We start from the raw sequence: 21,893 nt of genomic DNA, 5'->3' as shown, positions 1-21,893 counted from the left end.
AAGTCAGACTCAGCGTCCGCCGTCACTTCTGCTTAACTTCCTCACACTTGACTTCCTGGGAGCCAGGAAGTCAGGACTGCCACAATCCCTCCGCCCACCTGTCACTCACTGGAGGAAACACACAAGAGGCCCCCGCTCCGTCCTGTCCGCGGGTCCGTGGGGGGGCTGCGGGGGGGACTGCATGTATATTCTTCTGGATGATGAATACGTGTATACTGGCTGAGCAGTTCTGAGCGCGAGGTAAAACTTCAGGACCGTCTTCTGTACGTTTGTGCGGGCAGTTCGTTGGCCATTTGTTTTGCATTTAACTTGTGCATGTTATTGATGTGCATTATTTATTTCACTAAGAGGAGGGTCGAAGGCGCTGTAAGCGACGTCGTCGATTTGGCCGACTTCCTGTCCGTTTCCAGAGTTAGCGCTCCAATCCCTTCCTCCAAGGCCAACGCATGAACAAGCATCGCTGTGCGTGTTTGGTTGTGTAAGCCCGTCACTGGGAGCGCAGGAACCCGTAGCTTCACCTGTTCTACCATTGTCAGTCAACACTGAGATCCTGCTGCCTGGCACAAAGACGACCGCTGCGCGTTCTCTCTCCTGCTTGGATAAAGTGGGTACGATATTCTCCGGTTTGTTGCAGAGCAGAGGGATTGGGAGCCTCATGCTACTGACCAAACATTCTGTATGGGGGATCTTAGTTGGAATATGGACCATTGGACACTTGTTTTAACAGATAAATATCGCTCACAGAGATTTTTACTATAACTGTTACATATAGGCTATGTTATTCATTTTATACATTTAAACCAAACCTTCAGAAACCTAAAAAACAAACTTTGTAATCTAGATCTCAGACGCTTAAATTCTACTCAATTATATACCAGGGAAACAATCCAAAGAAAAGCCTACGTTATTTTTATCCTACACAAAACCATCTGCTGTTTCCCTAAACTATGCCTCTTTGATTTCTAAATGTTGTCATTAGTATAATTATGCGAGAGACCAATATAATGTGCTTACATTTTCATGAAAGCACATAGGATGTATCATATGATATTGTTTACCAACATTGAAATATTCATACATGTACCAATGCTATGACGTTATGAAATATACCTTAATGAGAGGTTAATAGTGTTACTTATGATGTCATGAAAAATACCTAAATTCATGCATCAGTGGTATGATGTTATGAAACAGACCTTAATATACATGTGCCAGTGTTTTGATGTTATGAAACAGACCTTGATATATGTATCAGTGTAATGATGTAATGAAACAGTACCAGTGTTTTGATGTTAACAACCAGTCCTAATTACATGTATCTGTGTTTTGATGTTAAGAACCAGAAATAAATACATGTATCTAATTCAATTCAATATTATTTGTATAGCCCTTAATCACCATTACAGTCTCAAAGGGCTTAACAGGCAAAATATTTATGATGTGTTTTGATGTTTTGATGTTAAGAACCAGACCTAAATACATGTACCAGTGTTCTGATGTTATGAAACAGACGTTAATATACATGTACCAGTGTGATGAAGTTATAAAACAGACCTTGATATATGTACCAGTGTAATGAAGTTAAAAAACAGACCTTGATGGCGTTCGTGGAGATCTGGATCTCGTGAAGCTTCCTCATGGTCCCGTCCCGGTCGATGAAGTAGGAGGACGCCAGCTGATGCAACGCCTCCACGTTCTGCGTGGCGTTGGCCAGCTTCCTGTCCAACTTGTTCTTGGCCATGTACATGGTGAGCGCCTCTTCCCCTTGGGAACGGGAACAAAAAATGTTTTTACCACATCACCGTTGACAGATACACTTATGTATACATACAAATGCAAACTCAGCTGGCATACTTAGCAAAATATAATATATATATCGATATGTTTACAAGCCTTATTGTTTATGCTGTTTTTCAACACCATAGCACTTGGGCCACAAAGTGATAGCTAGTGGCCTCTGAATTATACTTTTGATTAGATATGGTGTTCCTACTTCTCGGTATTAAGTTATTGAGTCTATGTTTGTGTATCCAAAGGGATTTCTATTGGATGCATGTCATTGATAAACAACAAATTATTTTTGGCAAATAATTGACAGCAACGAGTGAGGGAGTCACAACAGGCTAAGTTTGTCGCCAAAATACACCTTTATCGCTAAAACAATAAAGTCGTAGCTATGCCTGTATGTTATTGTTAGCACCTCATCCACACACCTTATAAAAAGGTTGTAATTGTACGGACACACACACACAAACTTTCCCTCCATCAAGAAACCAGATGACAACCAAACAACCCTCAAATCTCCGAACCACAAATAAATTCATACACCCAATTTCCAACCCTTCTCCCCCCCATTACATCCCTCACTGTAAGTGTTCCCTGTGATTCCGCTACTCTAAAAGGTCAGCTCTGTACGTCGATGGGAACGCGTTCAGGAGCGCGACACATTTGTTCACACACACCTCCCCACCCATGACCGATTATTTTGGCCCAAAGCGATGCAGCGGGATTGGTCGGTTATAGCTGGTGTTGACCGTGACTGGAGGGTGGGGGGTGGGGGGTGGGGGCTGGGGGCTGTGAACTCCAAGCGACACCCACCATCATCACGGTGACGTTTCCTCGGGAGGGGGAGGGGGGGGCACTAGGGTAAAGTTACTCACATGCTCTTGACTTGCTGCACAAGGATAATGGCTGGGCATTAACTCTTAAGCGGGGGGGGCACCTCGAGACACAAGTCATTAATGAGCGGGGTAGGGTTTGGGGGGGCTTCTTGCTCGAGGATCCCATCAGGATAGCCTGCCGACAACGGGGTTTGAACCCGGACCCTTTTGAGGGCTGGGTCTCTCAGACACCGTGCTCGGGGCTGTTGAACCAAGCTGACGGGAGGACCATTTTCTATCACACCTCACAGGACCTGGTCTCCAGCCACGACCATGTGGCCCGTTGCCAGGGGCGGATTGATTCACCGACGTCATAAAGGCATGTTAACATTGTTCATGTGATCTTGGGTGAAACCGTGTGGCTGCCATCTTTCACGGCTATGGATCGGCGTTATGCAGGGGGCTCTGCTTTATGGGCCAACCTAATGAAATAATGCATGTTGATGGATCTGTGAAAGGAAAATTCCGTGGGCAATATTGATTAACTTGTATATCATTAACACCGTTTCACCGCTCGGGGCTTTCTAAGAGTGTGTGAGCGAAAAGGGCCTATTCTTGAGTGTGTGCATGTGAGTGCTTTATTACGTATGCTGTGAATTGCACCTTGCTGTTACATAATGCAGCCCAGTGTTCTCCCCTTAAGAGGGTACTAGGTAGGAATGCACAACAACTACAAATGGAAATAATAACAGGAAATGATGCGTACCGCACATCCAAAAAGCGGCCCTGCTGCTTGACAAAGGAGGCGCAACACAAAAGAAATGGAGGTTGTTCGGCCTCGGACCAAACAGTACACACGCAGTACTCTGTGGCCGCACAGCGGGGGCGGCACTACCGTGGCCTTGGTCTCTTTTGTCAGCCGGTTTGATAGCTTGTGTGGCCCTGCCCTGACTGCCTTACGGTACACTGTTTTTAATGGCCCGTCCCGAGATTAAAATGACAGACTCCCAGCTAAGCAGAATGCCCTGAAGGGTTCAACATGATCTGGTGGCACACAGGGAGAGATGGGATGTGATGCTGGACGGGGATAAATCCACAGTTTAGGAAAGAGAGGAGGAAGAGGGGGGTATGATGTAGTGGAAATATATGTCTTTAGATATCATACTCTGATTACGGATATTTGTGTTATTGTGACATTATCATTGATAGTATTCATATTAATATTACCATAGTTTCGGTACGAAATAAATGTTATTATCACAACTAAGTTTTTCATTCTATCATCAGCACATATTCATCTACACATGCTGGTGGCACACCAATATGTTCGTTGTCCCTGGTTTTGAATGCATTCATTTATTATTACCAACAACATTCCACCTCAAATGTAAGATTTCTTACTTCACTTATTAGTATTTCTGGGTGAATAACCTAGCAGATGTGTTTGCGTCTAATATTGACACTCCAGACCCACTTCCACCCGTCCACCATATTCCTTCTACCACAGCGAAGGTGAATTATTTAAGCCAGGTGTTTTGACATTCAAGTGAACCTCCAGATTAAAGAAGGAGGGATAGAAAGACTGCTGCGGCTGTTTCTTCGCCTGTTAAATGCTTTACGCTCCAGTGCCTCCGGTAATGCATCAGTTTTGAGGGCACTAACGTGTATTTTTTGGGGGGGAAACTTTCATTATTATTAGACTTAGAAGATTAGCAAACTAAAAAAGGAACAAAAAGCAGACATTTTCTTTTGGACGCGGATTAAAGCTGAAACCTCCGTGACTAAACACACCCTGAACCTGCGCAGAAATGGCATGTGTCTAGACTAGGATTAATACGTGTTTGGAAAACAGATGAACACACACCAGGCCCTTCTACATTTAGCTTCTGGATTCAGTGCAAGTGACAAGTTTATGTTTGAAGTATTTCTCTCTTTATATATACGTATATATATATGGTGCCTCAGCAATATAACCAGACCGAACGTCAAGACACGTCGATAGCACCATAACGCTCATGCTAATCTGCTACAACGAAAACTCACTGACCAAACCACAGGCTGCCGAGGCACCCGGGTTATCCATCAGTAATGTTTGGTGATTCCAGACCCGAACTCACTGGGACATTTTCAACCATGGATGCACATAATGGGATATTACGATTTACTATGACGATTCGGGCATTTAGCAGGCGCTTTCATCCGTGGCCCCTTGCAGCGAGTTCAGACACAAGTCATTATTGAGCTGGTAGGGGGGGTTGGCATCTTACACTAGGACACCTACAGGTATACTGTGGAGAGCAGGGATCGAACCCACGGTCATTTCAGCTGGGAGTCGTCTTGCCACCAACTTGCATGAGCAAAACGTTTTATTGAAAATAAGATTGAATCAGCTGAGGCGTGAAGGCAGAATGTGCACCAAATCATTTCCCTATTTTTTTGTTTTGTAATACACTTTGTATTCCTCACATTGGGATTATACCAAACGATATTATATTGAAAACCCCCAGACCCCATGTAAGTCAATAAGTCTCCTATCTTTAGATTGAGTCAATGAGAAGAGGCTTCCGTTCACAAAGCGACTTTCAAGTGGAGCTGAGAACATTGAGAACATTAAATCAAAGTTGGGAGTAGTTACATTAAAAAAAGTTCAATGAAATAAAACCCTATGAAGAGTGGGTGCTCTTACCTCCCAGGGTGGCGGAGATGAGGATGTGGGTGCCATACTTCTTGATGATGGTGTCGATGAACTGCTGCGTGGTGGGCCTGCGTCCCAGGAGGCGGACGCTGCGCTGGAACTCGGGCATCAGCGGCACGGGGTTCCGGATCAGGTCCCGCCTCTCGATGGCCGTGTTCCTCACCTTCCAACGTGCAAATTCCCTGGAGGCAGAGCCAATCGGAGGGGTCAGAGGAGCAACGTCAGAGCCAATGGGAGGGATCAGGGGAGCAATGTCAGAGCAGACCTAGTAACAAGCTTAGCTCAGTGAAAGGGTTGTCTGGAGAGAAGGTACTGGGTCCGACTCCCAATAATCGCAGTCTACCTGTTAGGTATCATTAAGCAAGATTCATGAACTGCATTCTCCTTGCTGACATGTATCTATATATATATATATATATAAATATTTACTGGCATGTTGGATAAAATCCTCAATGTTCGAATAGCTTATTCTTTTATACATATATAAATTCTTAGAGTGGTTGTAATGGGAGATTGGATGAATAAATGTGCCCAAAACAAGCCATAAAATCACAAAGAAGATAAGACAGAAAAAAATATTTCATCACACACACCCACACCCCCGACCTCTAACCCACACAGCCACACAAACAGCCACACACACACGTTATAATGCAGACATGTGAACAGGAACCATGCGTACATGAAGCAGAACCCCACGGAGACGTGATTCAACTCCCACACTCTTTCTATTTATAAAAGCCATTAAGAGCAGACGCAGAGTGATCCAGTCAGGAGCTCATCATTGTGACTGTGCGAGTTATAGGTGCCCAGCTGCCTGTAAACGATTGTCCTTCAAAACCACCCAATCATAGCACAAGCCCCACCCAGAGTATGGTGGCACATCACAATGAATTACCACTGCACATGTCGGAAGAGGAAATACAGAACATGGGAGTGGGTAGATATAAACGTTTACCTTGTGTATATATGCTGTCTGTGTGCGTGTGCGTGTGTGTGCGTGTGTGTGTGTGATCGAGTGTGAATGCGTATGATTGTGCGTGTGCGCTGGTTTGCGCATGTGTGCGCGCATGTGTGTCTGCATGCGTACGTGCGAGCTTAAGCACGTGTATAAATTAGTAAATGTGCAGAGCCATATCATATCATTTTTTAATTGTCTGGAAGAAGTCTGAGAACAATTTTCTTCTGGGATTAAATATTCATGCAACATTGAAAAGGCTGATTAATTCAAAGTGTATTTTGTCAGAATCAAAAGCTTCGAGAGAATTCCAATCTTTTCCCACAAATGTCAATGTGCTAAACTATAAATAAGGCAAAAATCCCTTATACAAATCACATAAAAGTCAGTGAGGAGGCAGGCTGTTTCTGTTAAATTCCCCCTTAGAAGCGATATGAGCTCCGAAGCTTCACACAGAGCTGTGAAATGATTTGGATTTTGGATCCACTCTTAAGTGAAATAGGATTGTAGCTCCAATTGAGCAGGTGCCTTGAGAGTTGATGTGATATTATTTTTCTTTGATTAACTGGTTCGATCCAGGGACAACATCCACCATCTGCTAATTTGATTTCGGAGTGGAGAGGTTTCGGTATCATTGAAAACAAACCCAGAAATAGAAACTAGTACATCTGGTAATTATGCATGGTGGGTGGCGTATGTCGAGATATTCTCAAAGTATGCTAACTGTAATGACTCCGATGAGTGCCTTCACACACTCACCTCACAGGTGTGGGGAAAAAGTGCATCCTCTCTAACACTCTGCAGCTTGTCACACAGGCACGCACACACAAATCATGGAGATTAATTGGTTGAATGCCTGAGACAGTCTCTCTCTCTCTCTCTCTCTCTCTCTCTCTCTCTCTCTCTCTCTCTCTCTCTCTCTCTCTCTCTCTCTCTCTCTCTCTCTCTCTCTCTCTCTCTCTCTCTCTCTCTCTCTCTCTCTCTCTCTCTCTCTCTCTCTCTCTCTCTCTCTCTCTCTCTGGAAAAGCTTTTTTTATAATTACCTCTCGTTGAGCCGTTGGGAACAAATTCATGTAAATTGCATTGTGTCTGGCTGGTGCGTCAACAAATCTCAAGGTAAAGTGGGCAAGATAATGAGCCGTATTAAGACTCCACATGAATTAACTCATGATGAGATGGCGGTCTGATTGTGCACCCGCCTGTATGTATATGTGTGCATATGTACATACGTAAAGAGTTCTCTCTTCTCTTTCGATAGACAATTTGGGCAATAGTTGTTTTCGTTAAGGGAGCAGGGATGTAAACTGTATTAATATATTTTCTGTTTTTTTTTAAGGACCGTGAATTTACCCCAGAGCATGTGTACGTAATTGGGAGCTTTGAAATCACAAAGTCAAAACATTGAGAGTAAAATACTGAAATGGAGATACTCATAGAGAGATATTAGGCATATGACGGAGGTTTTGCATAATAATAGGCAGATTAAGAAGAAGAGTCTGAATATCAATCTCAATTTAAATCTGAATCAAAAGAAAAAACGTAATCAAAGTCAAATCCTGATGATAATATAAGTTAAAAAAAAAGATTTCAAAAGAGTTAGATTCAGGCAGCACATTTAGTCCACTTTCTTGACGTAATATTATGGTTGTGTTTTTCCCTTCAACAAATAAACAGAAAAGTAGATATAGATAATAGAGCTTACAGCCATCACAACAACTATCTTGTCTTCCTGTTTATTGCGCTGCCCTCATTCTCAGGGGTTCCAAAGAGCTTGTTGATAACACAGAACAAGACAAGAATGAGCTAGGTTGCACCTTAAAGGTATCAGTTATTAATGCTCTACTCAGTGTTTTGAGGAGTGGGAAGGCAACCTGATAGCAATCTAAACTTAAAGCCTTATCTTTTTCGTATATATTTATAGTGAAGTAGAAAGTATGTCTGCACGTATAATTCATGTAATTTATGTATTTGCCTGCATTTAAAAAAGTTATATTATAATTATTTTTGATCATTAACATTTCATGTTTTAGTTGAATACAGTTAATTAGCTTCATCTTGACTACCAGATAATCTAGCAGGCGTTCAATATTACCGAGATGCAAAGAAATGTCCAAAGATAACATGAAATTGTACACAATTAAATTCACCAAAAAGGGGTTCTCTGCAGACAAATGACTCAAGCTCACACAAACATTTGTTAATTCCACGAGCTGATTCAGCCAGTGACCCTGTTTCTGCCATTGTTATTGTACTATGCAGGCACACACACACACACACACACACACACACACACACACACACACACACACACACACACACACACACACACACACACACACACACACACACACACACACACACATGTATTCTGTAAAACAGGCAAACACATGCACACACACAAGCGTACGCTGGTAAACATGCATGTTTATCACTAGCCCACAAATGCAAACACAACCCCTACACAGTCACACACACACACACAAGCAAAAACAACCACAATCAATCAGACTAAGTAAATAAACCTGGAGAGCATGCGATAAAGAACGACACTGTGAGCGCGTCCAGACAGAGAAAAATGTTGTGCTCTCTCTCTTTTAACATGTAACCTCTCATACTATGGCTGTCCCTCTCCCTCTAGATCCATTCTAGATCCATCAGACCTCTCACAGTGCCCGCTTCTTCACGGCCCGCTGCGGTTATCACAGCAAACAGATGTGGAAGCCATATGTTTTTGGGGACCCTTCCTGTGGCCAGATCAGGGAACTCGGCTGACGGGAACTGGGATGTGGGCCAGAACTTTCTAACATTCTCATGGCTGCTTACACCAAGCCACGTTCTAATGTTCTGAGGGGAGTCTGCACCCAGCCACGTTCTAACGTTCTGAAGCTTCGGCACCCAGCCACGTTCTAACTTTCTGAAGGGAGTCAGCACTGAGCCACTTAAATCCACTTAACCAGCAATTCAACCCCAATTGTGAAATAGGAATAAATAAAAAGGCGCATAAATTCCTATTAGAAATACTACCTGGCCATAAATCCCTTTGAACAGCCATTTCCTTTCCCCATTTAATTCCGCCCGCTGCCTGTGGTTCACTAGATGACTAAATAGCACCAGAATTATAGTGGCCACGCACAGCCAACTCCGAACCCCCTCCATGTCTCCCCCATGGATCACAACAACAACAGAGGACTTTGGGTTTTAATGACTCTTCTGGTCGCTGCATCACGGCCGCCGCAGCTATTCTCGACATCGCCGCCTAAATGAACCCGAAAGACCCGGCGACACGCTGGCTGCGTGTTAGCCAAATGGAGGAATTCTCGACCCTACACCGAGCTCCCCGCCGCCTCCTTTATTCGGTTATTTTTGCTGTTTTTCTCTCGCTCGGTGTTCAAGAACAAGATACGTTTGGCAGATGTTTGATATGTTTGAGACAAATGCAGCAAGAAGGTGAGCAACAGAAAAAATAACGTAATGATGCCTTTAGGGAGAAGAGATGGAGGATTAGCATTTTAAATGTAGCATTACAGTTAAATGTGATTTAAAATGTTAAATCGCTACCTGAACGTAATCCATGAAAGGGTTATTCAATGTTAACTGTTGGCTTCAGCACGTTCTTTGAGACAAACAACGTTTCCCTGAAGGATCAGTACATATGGGACATAATTTACTATTACTGAAAAAAACTGTCGGAGACCAACTTTCAGCCAGTGATCCTTTTTAACTTTTTTAACAAACGCAAAAGTTTACGATTTTTCAAACGGTTGCATCAGATCTACAGTACAAAAAGAGCATTGTCGTGAAGAAACTAGTGACAAACAAACAGACAAACAAACAAAGCAACAAATAATGACTCCACATGCAAGAATAGCTATCCTCAAAAAGGCACTTTGATTGACACAGTAACTGCCTAAGCCAAAGGCCAAACATGTTTTCCCAATTTTTGTATTCATGTATCTATTATTTATTAACTTATTGTGATGGAATTCAAATCCTTATTTCAAACGGTTGTTGCTACTCTACCCCGCCTTTGTAGGGAACTGTCAATAAAAATGAATGAAATGTGGATGACTTCACACCCTAGTTCTGATTCACCCTCATCAAACCCTCGTCAGTTTGATGTAATTGCCCCGCTCCTGCCAACCGGTAGTAAATTGTAGGATCTACTGTTTTTGAGATGAAAAGTAACTAAAAGCAGCCATAGACTGGAGCAATAAGAACATTGCATTCATTTCCGATTTTACCTCCCCCTTGCTGCCCATACAAGTTATGTTGCGTTGTTAACAAATGCACTTTGTGGTACCAAAGTGAGTGTGCTATACTTGTATAAGATTTCTTGTTTGTGTGAGAGGAATAAGACACACACAGACACACACTCAATATGTATCTTATATTTTACATTGAATTACATCCCTGTCTTCTTAGTCCTGAATCTATTTTTAATTGCCAATTCAAATGTGTTTATTTTAATTGCAATTTGCTTATGTCATGTACTCATCCGTGACCGCATCCCCTGCAAGAACACAACATGTTTGTGTGCATCTCTCTGTGGTTCACCGCTACGTGGTCTGAAATATTGATGATCTACTGACTCTGGGCTGAGCAGGACAATATACTGGTTGTGGTGTTTGACTCCCAGCCAGAAGCTACCGGGTTTGATCCCCCATGTCCTCAGTCTACCTGTAGGCGTGGTTGGGTAACATGAACCCTGCCTGGTCCTGCCCGAAACTTCACTGGAAATACCTTTGGATAAATGTGTCTGCTAAACACTGATAGTATTAGTAAATAACTATTGGCTGGACTTATTGGCTTCCTATACTTGATGTGATAAAGTTTTTGTGAGTGTTGTTTTTGTTTTGCTGTTTTTCTATCGTCTTCACCTCTGGCAAATAAAACAACATTTTTTTTATTAAATATAAGACCGCTGATAGAAGAAACGATCCAGGGAGTGGAGATGGAGGATAGTTATGAGTCGAAAAATAAATAAAGGAGTACAGAATATCAGGCCAGCAGAGCGGGGGGGGGAGTAGATGGAGTCCTCCAGCTCAACAGGGTTAAAGACAAACAATACGCCGGCAATATGGAGGTCTTATGTGCCCTAAGTGCGTTTTGGAACAGTACAATGTATTCTCTTAGAGGTGGCTGGAGTTTATCCAGGTATGGATAACAAACTATACACGCATATATTTAAGTTGGATAAACAAGTTAATTGAAGTAACCAAATTGCAAAAAGCTTTTGTGAGATGTTTGAGGGAGTTTTTTGAATATAGACTAGCTAATTGTTTTTGAATAGAAAGATTACTCAGGCCTAGAAAATACAAAAAACAGATTGGTAAAACCAAATTGTTTGAGTCAATGTGAAATTACTAAGTTAAATACATACATACTGGTGTCTATGAATCATGGTGAACCAGCCTCCCTTCCCAACAGTCAATTTAACAAATTAAAAATAAGTTGTGGAATTCATACAAACACTCCTAAACAGGTCGATTCACAGAACACGGAAGGAAAAATAATGGTTGCCCTAAAACTATTTGCCTGGATCGAAAGTCTGGAACCAATTAAAGGTTAGCGTAAGTTATTCGTATTGCCGAACAAAAACAACCAAAAGCAAACAAAGATTTCCCCCAATGTTCTCAAGTTTCGTCCGAGATTGCCAGAAAGGTGCTTACCTGGGAGTATATAGACTTTGATTGTATTCGAAAAACTCCCCTCACTTCACTCCATCAGTTTGCCGCTGTTGCAGTGGTCAGCAGAATCCAGCCTTGCAACTCACTTCATGATTTTTATTATTTCTTTCAAACATCTGCGCGGAGCGGCAGGGGCACAAAGTAAGTAAACAAACCCCCTGCACATGTGCACTCGCACATCTGCCTGGCGGTTATTCACACAGATGGTTAAAGGGGGAAAATGGGATGCACTATGATGTCTATTTAGTCACTCAACAGACTAGTTAGTCACTTTACCAGATGCTTTTATCTGAAGCGACTTACAGTGGATTTCTATTTCGACGCACACCTTTCACAAGCAGGTCAGGGGTTAAGGGAGTCTTCCTTAAGGATGCCTACGGGTAACCTGCAGACATTGGGGTTCAAACCCAGAACTGCCTCTATGATTAATGGTAGATTCTCTGCGACAAAAACAACCTGCCTGGATCGTGGTCTTGGGGTTCTGAACAACAATAGACATCTACAAACACAAGACATCATTTGAACGGATACTGTTAAGCAGAAGGAGGATCTTGTGACATTTGATTGTTAGGAGGTTGGAAAAGTAATGTATAAATAGATGGATAATACCTGAATAGATAATTACTTACAATTGGGCTGCCTTAAAAAGCTTAATGTGAAAATAGCTTAGCGAGGCAAGTACATATTGTGTGTTCCCTTAAAATCTGGAGGAAAAAACATTGTTGTTTTTCCTATTGAAAAGGAAGTAGGGTTGTGCCTCATCGTGGGCCAATCGTGTTAATGTTCTGAAGCCTCCTCAGGCCGTCACCAAACCATAGCTTCATTCTTCACTGAGGCTACTCCTTCAAGAGAAAGTCAATAAGCACTTCTGATGATGATGATGATGATGATTACGATGATAACCTCGGCCTCGTGAGGTTAATGGGGCTCACTTGGGTTTTTCCACAATTGGGAACAGTAGCAGAAGTGATATTAAGACAATAGTTTTTCTTATTAGACAACACGTAACGGACCCATACCCTTTGTTGCGGTACATTTAGAAAATGACGCCACATTGGCACCACCATGGAATTTAGATACCTAAGTTGAATGTATTTGCATATGTTTTCATGTAACTACAGACAGTTTAAATTGAATAAAGAAAAATAAGGGTTAGGTCTTGAATTGCTTCATCTCAATAAATCATTGTCTATTTATATCGTAGTAAGACATTCCCTTGCAGGGAATCATCGCATGATTGTCATCACGTCCTTGCAGTTGTACATTCAGCATTTAAAAGTACATTTGTAAAAACGTTCCGTAACACCTACACATTAACACTCCAGGCTTCCTCTAGTTATTAGATTATAATTAACTGTGTGCCTTTCTTGCGCCTACTAGCTCACTAATTGCCTTGTCCAGATTATAGAATACACCCAGACTGGTCTCTAGGGCCAACTGTTAGTTTAACAATTTACGCTGAGTCATTATCCATTGATTGAACTCCATGTGCAACCGCATGGCCACAAATGATGTAACTCCATAAGGATAACAAACCCGTACGAAAGATGATTAAAAAAGATAGAAGGTTTCAGCTCTTTGGGGAAGATACCACATCTCTCTCCTTTGCTTCACTCCTCAAAAATAGTGTTTCATCTTTGACTTTAGTTGGACACATTCAGACTACCTGTGGTGTCTGAAGGCTAACACAGGCAGACTCCTGGTTCTCATCAGCAGCATCAAAGTGATGTACTGGCAGCTGGGAGACCACTATAAAATATGACAAAATGCTATTTAAATTGAGATAAGCAATTTTACATAAATGTTATTGTTATTTCAGCACATTCATGAATTATAGACTTACTTTGACTAATCTATTCTATGTGTTCAAAACCTTTGGCTTTTTCTGGTGAGAGTTGAGAGATTCAAGTTAAGTCATTTCATTGGACTACAAGAAGCAGAGACTGACGTGATGGACCGCTACGGCTGGAGCAAAATGGAGGAGACAATTATACGGCTGGGGTGAAACTAGATACAATCCCTTCCACCCCTTCTGTGCATATTGTTTAACAAATAGGCTTCAATGTGGTTGCAATTAAGTGAATTGCTGGAAAACAAGTTTGAAATGAATCCCAGGACATGTCCGGTATTGTGTGAGAGCAGCCTAGATACAGATGTACATATTTGGGTAGAACATCATATAAGACCAAAGATTTGCCCTTGTTTTGCAATCTCGCATTTCTTGGTTCCAATGGGAGCCACCACGTTATGGTCATTAACTCTCCACTGATTGACAGTTGATTGTTCACGCCATATTCACACCCACAAGCAGCAACTAGACTTGCTTGTGGCTGTGATCAAGTGTGGAAGCCATCCCAAGCCACTCAAGAAACGTTGCCAATCCTCTTCTCGTCATCGGCCGAGCAGCCAGCGGCCCAATCTCTCCTGATTAGCCAACCCGGGCCCGTGCTACCCTCCACGAGGTACATAACCATCCCTATGCATTTTCGATCTGCACTGAAATCAGCCAATGCATCTGGTGCATCATATATAAGGCTTTCATCGGCTTAGATAAACGCTAATTCCTTGAGGAGCAGAGCAGACTAATCCGGCACGGAGGGGGGTAAGAAAGGCTGATGTAATGGTATTGTTTCCCATTCCCATAAGATTAATTAGCAACGTCTCTTTGCATTCCAACTAAGCATCGACTCCTTCCCTTTCACTTCAATTGATACTAGGTGCCCACCCGGATCAATGGTGAAACACCACATACTTAGATGCAATGGCAACAACGAGGAAAGTCTGGATTCCAGTGGCGTTGCCTTTTCTAAAACAGCATGAAGGCAGCACGTTGTTGTTGTAAAGAACACAACATACCGAAATAAAACCAATCCCACCAAGAAAATGTTCCGTCAGAAGAATCGATATTCTGTATCACTGACTCTTAAGAGAAGCTTTTCAAAGCAAAATGAAAAATGCTTGCACAATATGCTCTCTAGCAACAGTAAGAACTTAAGGTTGCACAAATAGAATGCGTGATTCATGTCGACGTATGTCTCACATGCTAGCAGTGTCCTTGCATAAGATGGTAGTTCTGGGCTGGGAAATATATATTGAAGGCCTTAGAGAGGGCACTGTCTTACAGATTGTCAGGTTTTTCTCTCTCTGTTGTACTCCCTCTTGTTTCCGTTGCATTGCATAAAAGATACAGGCCCCTTTATCGGAAAACTTTGAAATCATACCCCATGCTGCCAGAGACATTTGCATGAGTCTGAGGAAACTAAATCCGACAGCAAAGGTCTTTCATAATCGTCAGGTAACACTAGATCAGACTTAAGTTAAAACAGGAAGATCTTTTTGAAATGCCAACCCTTTTGAATACCACATTAGATAACACATCTAGTAAATATTATGCAGTGGAACATTAGGCAAGAGATGTGAATGTGAAATGCTGTTGTGGTTGGTGCACACTGAGCTATTGAGCTTCTTTCAGTTGTATTCCATAGTCCTTTAGCACTGATGTGGGCAGACACAGCAGGTAAACAGTGCAGAAAATCTGTTGCCTTTTGGGAAAATGTGTGATTCACTGTTGCTAAACAAAATGATGAATACAATCAGCGCAAAGGAGATATAAAAAATAAATAAATAAACCACATGCTTGCAATGTGTTTTGTGGGATGTTAGTTTTTGTTATAGATGTACGGTAGAAATTATGCACTTGAGAATAACAGATTCAGGGCTCGGCTTGACAGTATTAATTTATGATAGAAAAGGCAATGTTTGCGAACAGGCTGACAAAAAAAACGATTTTAACATAGCTAATAAATAATACATCCAACACAACAATGATATTTAAGGTAAAAAATCTCAACTGACTTTAGCTACACTACAAACAATCCCAACATAACCACTGAAAGAGGTTGAAAAATGATATTATCTACAAGATAATAACATCTTGCAGACGTTCTATTGTTGAATGTATTCAGGTATCTAAACTTCGATATACAGTAGAGAGACAGAATAGGTAAAGAACTGTGTTGTATCTTTGAGTTCTTATTATATTGGTTTCATTATATTACTGCCAACTGCTATATTGGCTGGCAGAAGTCATTTCTTCGACGTCTGTTCTCTAAAAAGTGTTATTCTCTCAAAGCTGTTTGTGAATATCCTAACAGATGGAAAGTAGGAAATATTGAGAGTGAGGAGCTAAGGGGTTATTTTTGAGAATGAAAATCTTGCCTCCATATTGGGACTCATAAACACCTACAGATACCTTCCCATTGCCCTAAAAACATGACAACACAACTGAATCTTGTGATGATTTAGTTTTGCTGTCTCCTGAGCAATGGTAGGATATAAGACGACTAGAGTGTTTTAGAAAATAGAATGTGCATCATAGTTGGTCATGGGCTTTGTCATTTTCACAATTTATCAAATAAAATGGATTCACAAAAAATAAATCATTCTGCTCTTGTTAAGAATTGAATAGCACATGATGCTGGAAGCTGAAAGCATGATGTGGTGAAATGACCATTTCAACTGTAAATTGAATATTTTCTTCACATAATGTTTCATAATACAAAGCTAAGCTATTTTTGATTATAATTAATTTGAGACAGGGGGTTACAAAGTAAGACTGGATTAAGAAAGACTAATGAATAAAACAAATGAAATAATTGCTTTAAGACAGTGTAGCTTCAAAGAGCTGATTGTTTGTGCCATTGAAGATAACGGGTGTTTATGATGAATTTTAAAGACTGACCTGAAGACGAATGGTCTAAATATTAGTTTAATTAGATATACTTAGAAAACCTTTATTTGCCGCCCATAAAATAAGCAGTAATTACTGGTAGTGTGAGACGTGTCAAAATGGGTAAGAGGGGTAAGTAGTAAACAATGATATTCTTACTTAATGGCTAATAGAGTAAATAACCTTCCTTACTTTGCAAACTTTTAGCAAATTAATAAGTAATTAAAGCTGAAGCTAGTGCAGAATACGAAATAAACCTAATTTACTCAATCAAGAGTTTTTGCTGAGTAAACATCTACTTTGAGCAATTCCTCAGAAATTAAATAAGAACTGTGTTATTTATTAATTAGAAGAAAACTTCAGTATAAATGCCAGTGTTCCAAAAATTGCAACCCACACAAAACGATTTGCATGGATAGAAAGTTACTTTAGAATAGTTAGAAATCAAGCAACACTAAAAAAATAAACACTGAGAAGAAATGCTTTGTAAAATGAAAACGTTTCTCTGTTCTGCCTCTATCAACAGTAGAGGGTTTGTAGATTCCAGGCGCACAGTACACAGTGAAGGCGTTTGGCAGATGATGGAGTATGTGTAGATGACAGAAGACTTCCGCTTTTGTTTTTTTGTCAACCGATACAAGTAGACAGGGGAGCAGAAGTTTTCCGGATAAAAAGCTATTTAACTTTTACATTTCTCAACCCATATCACAAAGTCATTTTTATATTCAATATGATATCAAATATATATTTGTTTCATTTTATCGTATTAGATCATTTAAAAAAACATAAACAAATTGGTTGAGAATGAAAACTTGATAGTGTGTATTATCCAGAAAAAAAACCAACTGGTCCCCCATTTACTTGTATTTGTTTACAGGCCTCTCCAATAGAGTGGCAACATAAACATATTGCAGCCAGGGCCCAAGCAGCAAATGCAGCGTTTATACATATAAATCTACGGTTCTGCCTATAATTCATCTAGATGGACACCCCAATGTGTGAGGTAACTATAGGGTAGAATTTTGAAATGCCTTGTGTTCGATGGTCCACATCATACCTGGTGGTAAAATAGGCCCCATTTTAAGCCCTCTAGATATGTGACACAATCAAACCCTAGATTAAAGACATTAATAGACCCATCATACGTTTGATTGGAAAAAAAGCTTCAGTGTTTATGCATATAATACTTTCGGATGACTGTTACTGTCGTTGGCAAATACGGTCTGCAGCTGATGTCAGGTGAGGAAGAAGATGTTGTTCAGCTCTTAGCTTTGGCTCCTTCTAGCATGATGAAGTGAAGTCCACTTCACACACACCTATGGATTGATTCAAGTCGATACTGTACTACCGTAGGGACCATACTGTATGCCAACAAAACTCTAATTAACCCAGAAACATAAAAAACAGACAAATTGCAGTTTTAATGACCCTGGGGTCTTAAAATATTGGCAAAACAATAAAGTCTGCCGTCCTGTGATTTGTTTTGGTTTTTGGTAGTTTTTTCTTGGGTGTTGCTTGAACAATGGTGATTAGAAAGTTAAGGCCCATTGCTAGTATCTTAATACAAACTTAACCAGCAGTCCCTGATAAAATTTCCTAATTGTATAACTTCTACTACTAGAATGATAAACTTAACAACAATAATAAATATTTCATTGCTAACACAATTTTCAACGTTCTAACAATATGCATTTTGCAACGAATATGTTACACAACAGCACCTGTCAGTGTACTATGTTTAGAAATAGCTGCTATTGTCTGTATCTAGGAGGCCAGCCAATATTTTATTCATAGAGGTGGATGAATCCACAGGAGTGGCGCTGTACGTTCGGGACTCTGAATGTTTCAGTTTTTTTTTATCAATGAACCCCAGGAATCGGCACGAAAACGGAACACGAGTTCCACCGACGAAAAGCCCGGACACGGTTCCACCCATCGCCACATTGGCAAGTGCTTGTCATCACGTCCCTTCACATCGACGCGCTGAGCTAAATCTGCCTCAACGCTGGCCGATCTGCCATCACGGTCGTCATCTTCCAATCAGGCTGCAACCGCCGGCGCCAAGGTCAACTCGCCCATGCAGTCGAAAGGGAAACAAATGCGAGTGCCAGGGGCCCCCAGATGCTGCTGATCCCCGTCTCATCCATTTGCCGCTGCATCGCGTTTTCCGTGCAATAACTCTCATTACCGCGTGGAGCAGCGTGCCGACACCAGGGGTGGTTCATCTCTCTAATGGGACCGCGTCGGGCCAAATTCAGATCTCCCAATGTCAACACCCCCACCCCTCTTTCCCCGGTTCCCCATAGGCTAAGAGAGCGGTCATCCATTGTTGTGTTATTCCGTTGTCGACCACAATGCAATTTCTCGTACTTCTAATGGTTTGTATGAGCCGTGCGCGACTGTTCACAGTCCCCGGTATGGGGAAGAATGTGAACACGACACAAAGTGTAACATAAAAGATAATGAGAATAAATATGTATTTTTTCAATGAAGAATTTGACGTTGAAATATAAACGTACAACGTGCAACTGAAATTAATTCTGATATCAGTTGAGTCCCTCCTTCTGGCTCGACAAAAACCTATGTAACTCCTACGTAACTCTCTCTCTCTCTCTCTCTCTCTCTATACGTCAGCATATGCGCCAATATTCAACTTTTACACATTTGATATTGAACAGCTATGCCCAACGTGCATCGAAAGACTATTTTATGTTTGTCGAAACGTGAGGTTGAACCGAAACGTAAAGAAGCAGATGGTGGATAACATCCCTTATATTTGGCCTGGTTAGAAAAGTAGAGTATGACATGTAAATAAAGGTAGTGTAGAGAGTGTAAATATAGCCCTGTGAAAAGAAGCAAAGGTGACACAAGCAAACTAGGGATCAATTGATGTGTTTGTTTACCTGTTGTTGCCATGGCTTTTGTTTAATGGTTGGATAGAACCGATGACGGAACATGGGGAATTGTCAGTCTGCGGGTGACAACAAATGTTCTACATATTGTCCAATCTGCAATTTAATTTAGCAGACGCCCTCATCCGAAACGATTTATGACTGTTTCTTGCTCAACGAGGCCTATGGGTAGATTGCCAACATTGGGGTTTCAAACCGTGAACCCTTGCCTGCCATCATTAAAATCTTGAGTTTTTATCCAGCCATTACCCTATTTACCCATCCCTAATCCAACCCTGTTTAATTGCATTCAGCTACACTGTAATTTGGGATTGGTGTGCTAATAGATACACAAGAAACTCTAGCCCAAACATCCCTTTAAAGATCTGTGTGTGTAAACGGGTAATATGTTCTGTGAAGACCCCCCCCCCCCCCCCCTACGGTTCCTGCGCTCCAGAAGCTTGACGGCTGCAGTTTGCATATCCTCTGCATCAAAAGCTCAACGCTCCCTGGGCTCACTTTCTTGTGTTGGCGAATCTGGTATCATCAGAATCAGCATCCGCAGCGGCGGAGGTGGCGGAGACTGTCTCCAGAGAGGGAGGGAGGGGGGAGAGAGAGAGAGAGAGAGAGAGAGAGAGAGAGAGAGAGAGAGAGAGAGAGAGAGGGAGGGAGAGAGGGAGAGATGGAGAGATGGAGAGATGGAGAGATGGAGAGGGAGAGGGAGAGAGGGAGAGAGGGAGAGAGAGGGAGAGAGGGAGAGAGGGAGAGGGAGAGAGAGAGAGCGCGGCCGTCTCACGCAGTGAATTAGTCACTACTTAACCCTGACACTTCCTCCCAGTCTTCTGGTTTCTCCTCTAATTACCATCCCTACCCCGTCAGTAATTAAGTCCTCCCTGCTGCGTGGGCTGATTATTGCTGGGTTGGCAAGGGGAAGTGGCACCCCCACCCTTCCCAACTCACCCCCCCCCCCCCCCCCCCCCCACTGCGCCCCCCACCCCCCCCTTGACTCACATCCACACCCTGCCCCTCCACCGCCTCCGTCGGCATCGACTTGATGTTGTTGTTGATCATCCAAAAGAACCGTGCAGCTGAGAAGCGAGTCCGCGTCTCGTAAGGGTCCACTGCTCATCTCGAGGCAGAAGCAGATAACCGGCCAATGACTTACGTGGGTGTGTGATTGTGTGTAGGGACTTGTGTATATGTGTCGGGGTGTGTGTGTGTGTGTGTGTGCGTCGGTGTGCGTAGGAGGTGTGAGCGTGGCTGTGAATAAAGATATAGACTGTATATATTCATGTATGCATGCACGTGCGATTGCATATCGGTTTTACCAACCCGGCGAAACCAAGATAATTCACAATACGTATACAATTGGTTTTACCAGGTGCAAGGTGCAAGAGCAACATTGTGACAAAAAGGTGCATATATATATTCCCTGTCCGAGGCGACGCTGCATATTGCCTATCGATACAACGGCGCACAACCACAGTCCACACACACACACACACACACGCACACACGAGGTGTTTGATGAAGGTGCCAGGCTGAGAAGGCTATCAGCGCGGCTAATAGAAGAGTAATGTTACGTGACAGAGACATCACTCTAGCGCAGAGAGGCCTGCACGGGTGAGGGCACGGAGATAGAGGGGGGAGACGGGGGAGATGAGGGCAGGGGATGGGGGGGGTGGGGCGGCGAGCAGACACGTAGCGATCAGCCAGGAAGCCCCTGATTATGTCTCACCTTGAGTCTGACCTTTGGGTCCGACTGCCTCGCGAGAACCCCACCACCCATCTTTCATTCGTCCAGCTGCATTTTGGATCAGCGATACATTTTCCACTTGCATCACGCATGCTGGCACCTTCTGTTTATGTGACTAGCCCAAAGCATCTATCCGGAAAGTAAATGTATCGCCTCATTGTTCTTCATCGTCTTGAGGCTATGCTTTTTAGTGCTGCTCCGTATCTGCAGACTTCCAGAATCTCTCCTCTGTTTCTGTATCTCTCTTCATCCCTCCGTCGCTCTCTCTCTCTACGCTATCGCTGCATCCCCCCCCCCCCCCCTTCTCTGTATCTATCCCTGGTTATCTCCCCCCCGGATCGCGGCCGCTGAATTAAACATTGACCTCGACCACCCTATCTCGAACCCAAATCTACCCAGTGAGTCCCACCGTCCCCGCCCCTTACTCCGTCCAATCACGGACGGCCCGTCCAGACCTATTCAGGGTCAGGACATACGCTCTGGCCGCTTTATAAAAATTGAACGGGGTGCAGATCAGCCAGCCTCTTCAGGAGAGCCGTCGACCACTGGACATAAAAGAGATTCAGTGCGCCCATTC

The 21,893-nt window shown here is 42.5% G+C and overlaps 1 protein-coding gene across 2 annotated transcripts in view; it reads right to left on the bottom strand.

Moving 5' to 3' along the window:
• The window catches only part of brinp1 (bone morphogenetic protein/retinoic acid inducible neural-specific 1), a 77,394-nt gene that overhangs the window by 44,537 nt on the left and 10,964 nt on the right, over positions 1-21,893 (bottom strand). For both annotated transcript variants that reach the window (XM_056578585.1, XM_056578586.1), the window contains exons 2-3: positions 5,287-5,477; positions 1,595-1,764 (exon numbers count right to left, since the gene is read on the bottom strand). In XM_056578585.1, the coding sequence (XP_056434560.1) occupies positions 1,595-1,764; positions 5,287-5,477 (361 nt within the window). The remainder of the gene's footprint in view (positions 1-1,594; positions 1,765-5,286; positions 5,478-21,893) is intronic.

This window comes from Gadus chalcogrammus, chromosome 19 (genome assembly GCF_026213295.1).
Source record: "Gadus chalcogrammus isolate NIFS_2021 chromosome 19, NIFS_Gcha_1.0, whole genome shotgun sequence".
In the NCBI taxonomy this organism is placed as follows: domain Eukaryota; kingdom Metazoa; phylum Chordata; class Actinopteri; order Gadiformes; family Gadidae; genus Gadus; species Gadus chalcogrammus.
Note: the sequence above shows the minus strand (reverse complement) of the source record. Positions and strands in the feature narration are given on the sequence as shown.